Source organism: Mustelus asterias, unplaced genomic scaffold (assembly GCF_964213995.1).
Source record: "Mustelus asterias unplaced genomic scaffold, sMusAst1.hap1.1 HAP1_SCAFFOLD_1745, whole genome shotgun sequence".
NCBI classification, from domain to species: Eukaryota; Metazoa; Chordata; class Chondrichthyes; order Carcharhiniformes; family Triakidae; genus Mustelus; species Mustelus asterias.
The window spans coordinates 17,324-32,815 of record NW_027591690.1 but is presented as its reverse complement, the minus strand read 5'-3'; the positions used below and the strand labels follow the sequence as shown (position 1 = coordinate 32,815).

At 47.2% G+C, this 15,492-nt stretch overlaps 1 protein-coding gene across 1 annotated transcript in view; it reads right to left on the bottom strand.

Moving 5' to 3' along the window:
- Positions 1 to 1,541, bottom strand: part of LOC144488657 (uncharacterized) — a 46,294-nt gene extending 44,753 nt beyond the window's left edge. The window contains exon 1 of the mRNA XM_078206735.1: positions 1,389 to 1,541. Within this exon, the coding sequence (XP_078062861.1) occupies positions 1,389 to 1,541 (153 nt within the window). The remainder of the gene's footprint in view (positions 1 to 1,388) is intronic.
- Positions 1,542 to 15,492: the final 13,951 nt, after the last annotated feature.

Sequence of the window (15,492 nt, the reverse complement as noted above, 5' to 3'; positions counted from 1 at the left end):
ATTGAATGTATTGAAGAGGCGGCTGGATACAGCACTTGGGGCGAATGGGATCAAAAGTTATGGGGAGAAAGCAGGATTAGGCTATTGAGTTGGACGATCAGCCATGATGGTGATGAATGGGGGAGCAGGCTCGATGGGCCGAATGGCCTCCTCCTGCCCCTATCTTCTGTGTTTCTATTCAAAGAATTACGAAACGAAGTTTACAACCAAATGAGATCTCCACCCGATCACGGAGGACTGTCAGTCGGCGATTCGAAGATGGTCCCTCCTGTCACTTGTATATCGTATTGAGACACCCTGGTTCTTGTGATGAACGTTTATACCCCTCCATTAGCGACGCAGCACCACTAAACGCAAAGTTTACTTGATTCATTGACAGGATGTGGGCGCCGTCGGCAAGGCCCTTTTGAGAGGCTGACAGGCCATTTTGGGGGAAGGGTGGGGGGGGGGGGGCGTGGTGGTGGTTGTGTGGTTGACAAACACCCGCGTTGCTGTGGGTCTGGGGTAGGTAAGGAGGGCAGGCTTCCCCTCTTCGTGAGAACCAGATGGGTTTTTAACAACAATCCCATTGTAATGGTCCCAATTCCAGTGAAGATTTATTCCTTCAATAAATATGTCATTGAATTCAAATTCGGGGCTGGGGGTGAGAACTTAGAATTTAGTGTCCAAAGATGTGCAGGTTAGGTGGATTGGCCATGCTAAATTGCCCCTTAGTGTCCAAAGATGTGCAGGTTAGGTGGATTGGCCCTGTTAAATTGCCCCTTAGTGTCCAAAGATGTGCGGGTTAGGTGGATTGGCCATGCTAAATTGCCCCTTAGTGTCCAAAGATGTGCAGGGTAGGTGGATTGGTCATGCTAAATTGTCCTTTAGTTCCAAAGGTGTGCGGTTAGGTTGATTGGCCATGCTAAATTGCCCCTCGTTTCAGGGAGATTAGCAAGGGTATATATGTGGGGTTACGGGGATAGGATGGGGTTGTTTTCGGTGCGGACCCAATAGGCCAAATGGCCTCCTTCTGTTCTGTACTGTGCAGAAGGAGGCTATTCGGCCCATCGAGTCTGCGCCGACAACAATCCCACCCAGGCCCTATCCCCGTAACCCCACATATATACCCTCCTAATCCCCCTGACACCCAGGGGCAATTTAGCACAACCTAACCTGCGCATCTTTGGAGTGTGGGAGGAAACCGGAGCACCCGGAGGAAACCCACGCAGACAGGGGGAGAACATGCAAACTCCACACACAGACAGCCACCCGAGGCTGGGAATCGAAACCGGGGTCCCTGGCGCTGTGAGGCAGCAGTGCTAACCCACTGTGCCTACCTGTAACTCATGTCCCCAGAGTAATCTGAGCACTGTGTAGAGCAGCGGAGGCTCTGCGTTTGTCCTCACCTTGAGAACCTTGCCGAAGGCTCCATCTCCCAGTTCTCCGATCACTTTCCACACATCCTGGGGGTCCACGCCTCTCTTCAGGTGCTGGTACTCTTTGGGTTTTTTCTTCTCCGGGGCCAGTTTGAAAAGCCTCATGAAGCTGAAGAAAGCCATTCTGCGAATCTCCTCTCCCCACCTCCCCCCCCCTCCGTCAGCCGAAATCGACGGGGAGATTGCAACCGATAAAGTAATCTGTGGCAGATGAACCACCGCCGATCTCCCTCGAAACGCCGGGGATAAGTTCACTCCGCGTTGCCAGGGGGCTTGCCAAATTCAGAAGGGGCGCTCGCACTGCCGGGGGGGAAACATCTTTGAAAACGTTCGGGTCCGGGGGAAAGGGGTGGGTCACTTGTGAACAGACACGTCGTCCCCGTCAGTGAAACACCATGGCGACGAGGCTGTCGGAAAGCAGAGGTTTGGAGCGAGTGCTCCCCAACGAGGTGCACTTGTCGGGTCTGTGGCCGGAAGAATTCAACTCATTTTAACACACAGAGCGCTGCGGAACGTCTGTCTCCTAAGGCACCGTGTCCAAACCCCGCGCATCTTTCCCAACTCAATCCCGCCCCCTCTCCCGTCCCGACGGAGCGGGACCGATTCCAAATCGAACCGAGACCCCAGCAAGGAGATGCCGCCCCCAAAGCAACTCCGGTCGACGGTAACAGGGGGTGTTTTAGCACTTGAAAGGGGCGGTGCAATTTAGCGACGGTCCCTGAGTGGTTTGCCGCCTCATTAAGCACCTTTTGCCTTGAAGTGGCAGACATGAATGGAAAGAGTGTCTCACTTCAGTTTATAAGTTCAAAGCACGCTGCCTATTTGGCAAAGAGAAGTAGTCGGTGCAATGAATATTGAGGCAGATGTTGGCGCTGCCTCTGCTTCCATTCTCCAGCGAGCTCACCCCAGTCAGCAGAACAGTCCCAGATTAAATTTCCCTGTCGGTATCGCAGTGACTAATGTTTCATCGGATCCCTACAGTGCAGAAGGAGGCCATTCGGCCCATCGGGTCTGCGCCGACTCTCCGACACAGCATCGAGCCCAACGCCCACCATCCCGTAATCCTACACATTTACCCTGCTAATCCACCGAACCCGCACATTTTTGGACACTAAGGGGCAATTTAGCATGGCCAATCCACCTAACCTGCACATCTTTGGACATTAAGGGGCAATTTAGCATGGCCAATCCACCTAACCTACACATCTTTGGACACTAAGGGACAATTTAGCATGGCCAATCCACCTAACCTACACATCTTTGGACACTAAGGGACAATTTAGCATGGCCAATCCACCTAACCTACACATCTTTGGACACTAAGGGACAATTTAGCATGGCCAATCCACCTAACCTACACATCTTTGGACACTAAGGGACAATTTAGCATGGCCAATCCACCGAACCTGCATATTTTTGGACACTCAGGGACAATTTAGCATGACCAATCCAGCTAACCTGCATATCTTTGGACACTAAGGGGCAATTTAGCATGACCAATCCACCTAACCTGCACATTTTTGGACACTAAGGGGCAATTTAGCATGGCCAATCCACCTAACCTGCACATCTTTGGACACTAAGAGGCAATTTAGCATGGCCAATCCACCCAACCTACACATCATTGGACACTGAGGGGAAATTTAGCATGGCCAATCCCCCTAACCTGCACATCTTTGGACATTAAGGAGCAATTTAGCATGGCCAATCCACCTAACCTGCACATCTTTGGACATTAAGGGTCAATTTAGCATGGCCAATCCACCTAACCTACACATCTTTGGACACTAAGAGGCAATTTAGCATGGCCAATCCCCCTAACCTGCACATCGTTGGACATTAAGGGGCAATTTAGCATGGCCAATCCACCTAACCTGCACATCTTTGGACATTAAGGGTCAAATTAGCACGGCCAATCCACCTAACCTACACATCTTTGGACACGAACAGGCAATTTAGCATAGCCAATCCACCTAACCTACACATCTTTGGACACTAAGGGACAATTTAGCATGGCCAATCCACCTAACCTGCATATGTTTGGACACTCAGGGACAATTTAGCATGACCAATCCACCTAACCTACACATCTTTGGATACTAAGAGGCAATTTAGCATGGCCAATCCACCTAACCTACACATCTTTGGACACTAAGGGACAATTTAGCATGGCCAATCCACCTAACCTACACATCTTTGGACACTAAGGGGCAATTTAGCAAGGCCAATCCACCTAACCTGCACATCTTTGGACACTAAGGGGAATTTAGCATGGCCAATCCACCTAATCTGCACATCTTTGGACACTAAGGGGCAATTTAGCAAGGCCAATCCACCTAACCTACACATCTTTGGACACTAAGGGACAATTTAGCATGGCCAATCCCCCTAACCTGCACGTCTTTGGACACTAAGGGGCAATTTAGCATGGCCAATCCACCTAAACTGCACATCTTCGGACACCAAGAGGCAATTTAGCATGGCCAATCCACCTAGCCTACACAGCTTTGGACACTAAGGGGCAATTTAGCATGGCCAATCCACCTAACCTGCATATCTTTGGACACTAAGGGGAAATTAGCATGGCCAATCCACCTATCCTACACACCTTTGGACACTAAGGGGAATTTAGCATGGCCAATTCACCTAACCTGCACATCTTCGGACACCAAGAGGCAATTTAGCATGGCCAATCCACCTAGCCGACACAGCTTTGGACACTAAGGGGCAATTTAGCATGGCCAATCCACCTAACCTGCATATCTTTGGACACTAAGGGGCAATTTAGCATGGCCAATGTACCTAATCTACCGTTCTTTGGACACTAAGGGGCAATTTAGCATGGCCAATCCACCTAACCTACACAGCTTTGGACACTAAGGGGCAATTTAGCATGGCCAATCCACCTAACCTACACAGCTTTGGACACTAAGGGGCAATTTAGCATGGCCAATCCACCTAACCTACACAGCTTTGGACACTAAGGGTCAATTTAGCACGGCCAATCCACCTAACCTACACATCTTTGGACACTAAGAGGCAATTTAGCATGGCCAATCCACCTAACCTACACATCTTTGGATACTAAGAGGCAATTTAGCATGGCCAATCCACCTAACCTACACATCTTTGGACACTAAGGGACAATTTAGCATGGCCAATCCACCTAACCTACACATCTTTGGACACTAAGGGGCAATTTAGCAAGGCCAATCCACCTAACCTGCACATCTTTGGACACTAAGGGGAATTTAGCATGGCCAATCCACCTAATCTGCACATCTTTGGACACTAAGGGGCAATTTAGCAAGGCCAATCCACCTAACCTACACATCTTTGGACACTAAGGGACAATTTAGCATGGCCAATCCCCCTAACCTGCACGTCTTTGGACACTAAGGGGCAATTTAGCATGGCCAATCCACCTAAACTGCACATCTTCGGACACCAAGAGGCAATTTAGCATGGCCAATCCACCTAGCCTACACAGCTTTGGACACTAAGGGGCAATTTAGCATGGCCAATCCACCTAACCTGCATATCTTTGGACACTAAGGGGAAATTAGCATGGCCAATCCACCTATCCTACACATCTTTGGACACTAAGGGACAATTTAGCATGGCCAATCCACCTAACCTACACATCTTTGGACACTAAGGGACAATTTAGCATGGCCAATCCACCTAACCTACACATCTTTGGACACTAAGGGACAATTTAGCATGGCGAATCCACCTAACCTGCATATTTTTGGACACTCAGGGACAATTTAGCATGACCAATCCAGCTAACCTGCATATCTTTGGACACTAAGGGGCAATTTAGCATGACCAATCCACCTAACCTGCACATCTTTGGACACTAAGAGGCAATTTAGCATGGCCAATCCACCCAACCTACACATCATTGGACACTGAGGGGAAATTTAGCATGGCCAATCCCCCTAACCTGCACATCTTTGGACATTAAGGAGCAATTTAGCATGGCCAATCCACCTAACCTGCACATCTTTGGGCATTAAGGGTCAATTTAGCATGGCCAATCCACCTAACCGACACATCTTTGGACACTAAGAGGCAATTTAGCATGGCCAATACCCCTAACCTGCACATCTTTGGACATTAAGGGGCAATTTAGCATGGCCAATCCACCTAACCTACACATCTTTGGACACTAAGGGACAATTTAGCATGGCCAATCCACCTAACCTACACATCTTTGGACACTAAGGGACAATTTAGCATGGCCAATCCACCTAACCTACACATCTTTGGACACTAAGGGACAATTTAGCATGGCCAATCCACCTAACCTACACATCTTTGGACACTAAGGGACAATTTAGCATGGCCAATCCACCTAACCTGCATATTTTTGGACACTCAGGGACAATTTAGCATGACCAATCCAGCTAACCTGCATATCTTTGGACACTAAGGGGCAATTTAGCATGACCAATCCACCTAACCTGCACATTTTTGGACACTAAGGGGCAATTTAGCATGGCCAATCCACCTAACCTGCACATCTTTGGACACTAAGAGGCAATTTAGCATGGCCAATCCACCCAACCTACACATCATTGGACACTGAGGGGAAATTTAGCATGGCCAATCCCCCTAACCTGCACATCTTTGGACATTAAGGAGCAATTTAGCATGGCCAATCCACCTAACCTGCACATCTTTGGACATTAAGGGTCAATTTAGCATGGCCAATCCACCTAACCTACACATCTTTGGACACTAAGAGGCAATTTAGCATGGCCAATCCCCCTAACCTGCACATCGTTGGACATTAAGGGGCAATTTAGCATGGCCAATCCACCTAACCTGCACATCTTTGGACATTAAGGGTCAATTTAGCACGGCCAATCCACCTAACCTACACATCTTTGGACACGAACAGGCAATTTAGCATAGCCAATCCACCTAACCTACACATCTTTGGACACTAAGGGACAATTTAGCATGGCCAATCCACCTAACCTGCATATGTTTGGACACTCAGGGACAATTTAGCATGACCAATCCACCTAACCTACACATCTTTGGATACTAAGAGGCAATTTAGCATGGCCAATCCACCTAACCTACACATCTTTGGACACTAAGGGACAATTTAGCATGGCCAATCCACCTAACCTACACATCTTTGGACACTAAGGGGCAATTTAGCAAGGCCAATCCACCTAACCTGCACATCTTTGGACACTAAGGGGAATTTAGCATGGCCAATCCACCTAATCTGCACATCTTTGGACACTAAGGGGCAATTTAGCAAGGCCAATCCACCTAACCTACACATCTTTGGACACTAAGGGACAATTTAGCATGGCCAATCCCCCTAACCTGCACGTCTTTGGACACTAAGGGGCAATTTAGCATGGCCAATCCACCTAAACTGCACATCTTCGGACACCAAGAGGCAATTTAGCATGGCCAATCCACCTAGCCTACACAGCTTTGGACACTAAGGGGCAATTTAGCATGGCCAATCCACCTAACCTGCATATCTTTGGACACTAAGGGGAAATTAGCATGGCCAATCCACCTATCCTACACACCTTTGGACACTAAGGGGAATTTAGCATGGCCAATTCACCTAACCTGCACATCTTCGGACACCAAGAGGCAATTTAGCATGGCCAATCCACCTAGCCTACACAGCTTTGGACACTAAGGGGCAATTTAGCATGGCCAATCCACCTAACCTGCATATCTTTGGACGCTAAGGGGCAATTTAGCATGGCCAATGTACCTAATCTACCGTTCTTTGGACACTAAGGGGCAATTTAGCATGGCCAATCCACCTAACCTACACAGCTTTGGACACTAAGGGGCAATTTAGCATGGCCAATCCACCTAACCTACACAGCTTTGGACACTAAGGGGCAATTTAGCATGGCCAATCCACCTAACCTACACAGCTTTGGACACTAAGGGTCAATTTAGCACGGCCAATCCACCTAACCTACACATCTTTGGACACTAAGAGGCAATTTAGCATGGCCAATCCACCTAACCTACACATCTTTGGATACTAAGAGGCAATTTAGCATGGCCAATCCACCTAACCTACACATCTTTGGACACTAAGGGACAATTTAGCATGGCCAATCCACCTAACCTACACATCTTTGGACACTAAGGGGCAATTTAGCAAGGCCAATCCACCTAACCTGCACATCTTTGGACACTAAGGGGAATTTAGCATGGCCAATCCACCTAATCTGCACATCTTTGGACACTAAGGGGCAATTTAGCAAGGCCAATCCACCTAACCTACACATCTTTGGACACTAAGGGACAATTTAGCATGGCCAATCCCCCTAACCTGCACGTCTTTGGACACTAAGGGGCAATTTAGCATGGCCAATCCACCTAAACTGCACATCTTCGGACACCAAGAGGCAATTTAGCATGGCCAATCCACCTAGCCTACACAGCTTTGGACACTAAGGGGCAATTTAGCATGGCCAATCCACCTAACCTGCATATCTTTGGACACTAAGGGGAAATTAGCATGGCCAATCCACCTATCCTACACATCTTTGGACACTAAGGGACAATTTAGCATGGCCAATCCACCTAACCTACACATCTTTGGACACTAAGGGACAATTTAGCATGGCCAATCCACCTAACCTACACATCTTTGGACACTAAGGGACAATTTAGCATGGCGAATCCACCTAACCTGCATATTTTTGGACACTCAGGGACAATTTAGCATGACCAATCCAGCTAACCTGCATATCTTTGGACACTAAGGGGCAATTTAGCATGACCAATCCACCTAACCTGCACATCTTTGGACACTAAGAGGCAATTTAGCATGGCCAATCCACCCAACCTACACATCATTGGACACTGAGGGGAAATTTAGCATGGCCAATCCCCCTAACCTGCACATCTTTGGACATTAAGGAGCAATTTAGCATGGCCAATCCACCTAACCTGCACATCTTTGGGCATTAAGGGTCAATTTAGCATGGCCAATCCACCTAACCGACACATCTTTGGACACGAAGAGGCAATTTAGCATGGCCAATACCCCTAACCTGCACATCTTTGGACATTAAGGGGCAATTTAGCATGGCCAATCCACCTAACCTACACATCTTTGGACACTAAGGGACAATTTAGCATGGCCAATCCACCTAACCTACACATCTTTGGACACTAAGGGACAATTTAGCATGGCCAATCCACCTAACCTACACATCTTTGGACACTAAGGGACAATTTAGCATGGCCAATCCACCTAACCTACACATCTTTGGACACTAAGGGACAATTTAGCATGGCCAATCCACCTAACCTGCATATTTTTGGACACTCAGGGACAATTTAGCATGACCAATCCAGCTAACCTGCATATCTTTGGACACTAAGGGGCAATTTAGCATGACCAATCCACCTAACCTGCACATTTTTGGACACTAAGGGGCAATTTAGCATGGCCAATCCACCTAACCTGCACATCTTTGGACACTAAGAGGCAATTTAGCATGGCCAATCCACCCAACCTACACATCATTGGACACTGAGGGGAAATTTAGCATGGCCAATCCCCCTAACCTGCACATCTTTGGACATTAAGGAGCAATTTAGCATGGCCAATCCACCTAACCTGCACATCTTTGGACATTAAGGGTCAATTTAGCATGGCCAATCCACCTAACCTACACATCTTTGGACACTAAGAGGCAATTTAGCATGGCCAATCCCCCTAACCTGCACATCGTTGGACATTAAGGGGCAATTTAGCATGGCCAATCCACCTAACCTGCACATCTTTGGACATTAAGGGTCAATTTAGCACGGCCAATCCACCTAACCTACACATCTTTGGACACGAACAGGCAATTTAGCATAGCCAATCCACCTAACCTACACATCTTTGGACACTAAGGGACAATTTAGCATGGCCAATCCACCTAACCTGCATATGTTTGGACACTCAGGGACAATTTAGCATGACCAATCCACCTAACCTACACATCTTTGGATACTAAGAGGCAATTTAGCATGGCCAATCCACCTAACCTACACATCTTTGGACACTAAGGGACAATTTAGCATGGCCAATCCACCTAACCTACACATCTTTGGACACTAAGGGGCAATTTAGCAAGGCCAATCCACCTAACCTGCACATCTTTGGACACTAAGGGGAATTTAGCATGGCCAATCCACCTAATCTGCACATCTTTGGACACTAAGGGGCAATTTAGCAAGGCCAATCCACCTAACCTACACATCTTTGGACACTAAGGGACAATTTAGCATGGCCAATCCCCCTAACCTGCACGTCTTTGGACACTAAGGGGCAATTTAGCATGGCCAATCCACCTAAACTGCACATCTTCGGACACCAAGAGGCAATTTAGCATGGCCAATCCACCTAGCCTACACAGCTTTGGACACTAAGGGGCAATTTAGCATGGCCAATCCACCTAACCTGCATATCTTTGGACACTAAGGGGAAATTAGCATGGCCAATCCACCTATCCTACACACCTTTGGACACTAAGGGGAATTTAGCATGGCCAATTCACCTAACCTGCACATCTTCGGACACCAAGAGGCAATTTAGCATGGCCAATCCACCTAGCCTACACAGCTTTGGACACTAAGGGGCAATTTAGCATGGCCAATCCACCTAACCTGCATATCTTTGGACACTAAGGGGCAATTTAGCATGGCCAATGTACCTAATCTACCGTTCTTTGGACACTAAGGGGCAATTTAGCATGGCCAATCCACCTAACCTACACAGCTTTGGACACTAAGGGGCAATTTAGCATGGCCAATCCACCTAACCTACACAGCTTTGGACACTAAGGGGCAATTTAGCATGGCCAATCCACCTAACCTACACAGCTTTGGACACTAAGGGTCAATTTAGCACGGCCAATCCACCTAACCTACACATCTTTGGACACTAAGAGGCAATTTAGCATGGCCAATCCACCTAACCTACACATCTTTGGATACTAAGAGGCAATTTAGCATGGCCAATCCACCTAACCTACACATCTTTGGACACTAAGGGACAATTTAGCATGGCCAATCCACCTAACCTACACATCTTTGGACACTAAGGGGCAATTTAGCAAGGCCAATCCACCTAACCTGCACATCTTTGGACACTAAGGGGAATTTAGCATGGCCAATCCACCTAATCTGCACATCTTTGGACACTAAGGGGCAATTTAGCAAGGCCAATCCACCTAACCTACACATCTTTGGACACTAAGGGACAATTTAGCATGGCCAATCCCCCTAACCTGCACGTCTTTGGACACTAAGGGGCAATTTAGCATGGCCAATCCACCTAAACTGCACATCTTCGGACACCAAGAGGCAATTTAGCATGGCCAATCCACCTAGCCTACACAGCTTTGGACACTAAGGGGCAATTTAGCATGGCCAATCCACCTAACCTGCATATCTTTGGACACTAAGGGGAAATTAGCATGGCCAATCCACCTATCCTACACACCTTTGGACACTAAGGGGAATTTAGCATGGCCAATTCACCTAACCTGCACATCTTCGGACACCAAGAGGCAATTTAGCATGGCCAATCCACCTAGCCTACACAGCTTTGGACACTAAGGGGCAATTTAGCATGGCCAATGTACCTAATCTACCGTTCTTTGGACACTAAGGGGCAATTTAGCATGGCCAATCCACCTAACCTACACAGCTTTGGACACTAAGGGGCAATTTAGCATGGCCAATCCACCTAACCTACACAGCTTTGGACACTAAGGGGCAATTTAGCATGGCCAATCCACCTCACCTACACAGCTTTGGACACTAAGGGTCAATTTAGCACGGCCAATCCACCTAACCTACACATCTTTGGACACTAAGAGGCAATTTAGCATGGCCAATCCACCTAACCTACACATCTTTGGACACTAAGGGACAATTTAGCATGGCCAATCCACCTAACCTACACATCTTTGGACACTAAGAAACAATTTAGCATGGCCAATCCACCTAACCTACACATCTTTGGACACTAAGGGACAATTTAGCATGGCCAATCCACCTAACCTACACATCTTTGGACACTAAGGGACAATTTAGCATGGCCAATCCACCTAACCTACACATCTTTGGACACTAAGGGACAATTTAGCATGGCCAATCCACCTAACCTACACATCTTTGGACACTAAGGGACAATTTAGCATGGCCAATCCACCTAACCTACACATCTTTGGACACTAAGGGACAATTTAGCATGGCCAATCCCCCTAACCTGCACATCTTTGGACATTAAGGAGCAATTTAGCATGGCCAATCCACCTAACCTGCACATCTTTGGACATTAAGGGTCAATTTAGCATGGCCAATCCACCTAACCTACACATCTTTGGACACTAAGAGGCAATTTAGCATGGCCAATCCCCCTAACCTGCACATCGTTGGACATTAAGGGGCAATTTAGCATGGCCAATCCACCTAACCTGCACATCTTTGGACATTAAGGGTCAATTTAGCACGGCCAATCCACCTAACCTACACATCTTTGGACACGAACAGGCAATTTAGCATAGCCAATCCACCTAACCTACACATCTTTGGACACTAAGGGACAATTTAGCATGGCCAATCCACCTAACCTGCATATGTTTGGACACTCAGGGACAATTTAGCATGACCAATCCACCTAACCTACACATCTTTGGATACTAAGAGGCAATTTAGCATGGCCAATCCACCTAACCTACACATCTTTGGACACTAAGGGACAATTTAGCATGGCCAATCCACCTAACCTACACATCTTTGGACACTAAGGGGCAATTTAGCAAGGCCAATCCACCTAACCTGCACATCTTTGGACACTAAGGGGAATTTAGCATGGCCAATCCACCTAATCTGCACATCTTTGGACACTAAGGGGCAATTTAGCAAGGCCAATCCACCTAACCTACACATCTTTGGACACTAAGGGACAATTTAGCATGGCCAATCCCCCTAACCTGCACGTCTTTGGACACTAAGGGGCAATTTAGCATGGCCAATCCACCTAAACTGCACATCTTCGGACACCAAGAGGCAATTTAGCATGGCCAATCCACCTAGCCTACACAGCTTTGGACACTAAGGGGCAATTTAGCATGGCCAATCCACCTAACCTGCATATCTTTGGACACTAAGGGGAAATTAGCATGGCCAATCCACCTATCCTACACACCTTTGGACACTAAGGGGAATTTAGCATGGCCAATTCACCTAACCTGCACATCTTCGGACACCAAGAGGCAATTTAGCATGGCCAATCCACCTAGCCTACACAGCTTTGGACACTAAGGGGCAATTTAGCATGGCCAATCCACCTAACCTGCATATCTTTGGACACTAAGGGGCAATTTAGCATGGCCAATGTACCTAATCTACCGTTCTTTGGACACTAAGGGGCAATTTAGCATGGCCAATCCACCTAACCTACACAGCTTTGGACACTAAGGGGCAATTTAGCATGGCCAATCCACCTAACCTACACAGCTTTGGACACTAAGGGGCAATTTAGCATGGCCAATCCACCTAACCTACACAGCTTTGGACACTAAGGGTCAATTTAGCACGGCCAATCCACCTAACCTACACATCTTTGGACACTAAGAGGCAATTTAGCATGGCCAATCCACCTAACCTACACATCTTTGGATACTAAGAGGCAATTTAGCATGGCCAATCCACCTAACCTACACATCTTTGGACACTAAGGGACAATTTAGCATGGCCAATCCACCTAACCTACACATCTTTGGACACTAAGGGGCAATTTAGCAAGGCCAATCCACCTAACCTGCACATCTTTGGACACTAAGGGGAATTTAGCATGGCCAATCCACCTAATCTGCACATCTTTGGACACTAAGGGGCAATTTAGCAAGGCCAATCCACCTAACCTACACATCTTTGGACACTAAGGGACAATTTAGCATGGCCAATCCCCCTAACCTGCACGTCTTTGGACACTAAGGGGCAATTTAGCATGGCCAATCCACCTAAACTGCACATCTTCGGACACCAAGAGGCAATTTAGCATGGCCAATCCACCTAGCCTACACAGCTTTGGACACTAAGGGGCAATTTAGCATGGCCAATCCACCTAACCTGCATATCTTTGGACACTAAGGGGAAATTAGCATGGCCAATCCACCTATCCTACACACCTTTGGACACTAAGGGGAATTTAGCATGGCCAATTCACCTAACCTGCACATCTTCGGACACCAAGAGGCAATTTAGCATGGCCAATCCACCTAGCCTACACAGCTTTGGACACTAAGGGGCAATTTAGCATGGCCAATGTACCTAATCTACCGTTCTTTGGACACTAAGGGGCAATTTAGCATGGCCAATCCACCTAACCTACACAGCTTTGGACACTAAGGGGCAATTTAGCATGGCCAATCCACCTAACCTACACAGCTTTGGACACTAAGGGGCAATTTAGCATGGCCAATCCACCTCACCTACACAGCTTTGGACACTAAGGGTCAATTTAGCACGGCCAATCCACCTAACCTACACATCTTTGGACACTAAGAGGCAATTTAGCATGGCCAATCCACCTAACCTACACATCTTTGGACACTAAGGGACAATTTAGCATGGCCAATCCACCTAACCTACACATCTTTGGACACTAAGAAACAATTTAGCATGGCCAATCCACCTAACCTACACATCTTTGGACACTAAGGGACAATTTAGCATGGCCAATCCACCTAACCTACACATCTTTGGACACTAAGGGACAATTTAGCATGGCCAATCCACCTAACCTACACATCTTTGGACACTAAGGGACAATTTAGCATGGCCAATCCACCTAACCTACACATCTTTGGACACTAAGGGACAATTTAGCATGGCCAATCCACCTAACCTGCATATTTTTGGACACTCAGGGACAATTTAGCATGACCAATCCAGCTAACCTGCATAGCTTTGGACACTAAGGGGCAATTTAGCATGACCAATCCACCTAACCTGCACATTTTTGGACACTAAGAGGCAATTTAGCATGGCCAATCCACCCAATCTACACATCATTGGACACTGAGGGGAAATCTAGCATGGCCAATCCCCCTAACCTGCACATCTTTGGACATTAAGGAGCAATTTAGCATGGCCAATCCACCTAACCTGCACATCTTTGGGCATTAAGGGTCAATTTAGCATGGCCAATCCACCTAACCTACACATCTTTGGACACTAAGAGGCAATTTAGCATGGCCAATCCCCCTAACCTGCACATCTTTGGACATTAAGGGGCAATTTAGCATGGCCAATCCACCTAACCTGCACATCTTTGGACAATAAGGGTCAATTTAGCACGGCCAATCCACCTCACCTACACATCGTTGGACACGAACAGGCAATTTAGCATAGTCAATCCACCTAACCTACACATCTTTGGACACTAAGGGACAATTTAGCATGGCCAATCCACCAAACCTACACATCTTTGGATACTAAGAGGCAGTTTAGCATGGCCAATCCACCTAACCTACACATCTTTGGACACTAAAGGACAATTTAGCATGGCCAATCCACCTAACCTACACATCTTTGGACACTAAGGGACAATTTAGCATGACCAATCCACCTAACCTGCATATTTTTGGACACTCAGGGACAATTTAGCATGACCAATCCACCTAACCTACACATCTTTGGATACTAAGAGGCAATTTAGCATGGCCAATCCACCTAACCTACACATCTTTGGACACTAAGGGACAATTTAGCATGGCCAATCCACCTAACCTATACATCTTTGGACACTAAGGGGCAATTTAGCAAGGCCAATCCACCTAACCTGCACATCTTTGGACACTAAGGGGAATTTAGCATGGCCAATCCACCTAACCTGCACATCTTTGGACACTAAGGGGCAATTTAGCAAGGCCAATCCACTTAACCTACACATCTTTGGACACTAAGGGACAATTTAGCATGGCCAATCCCCCTAACCTGCACGTCTTTGGACACTAAGGGGAAATTAGCATGGCCAATCCACCTATCCTAC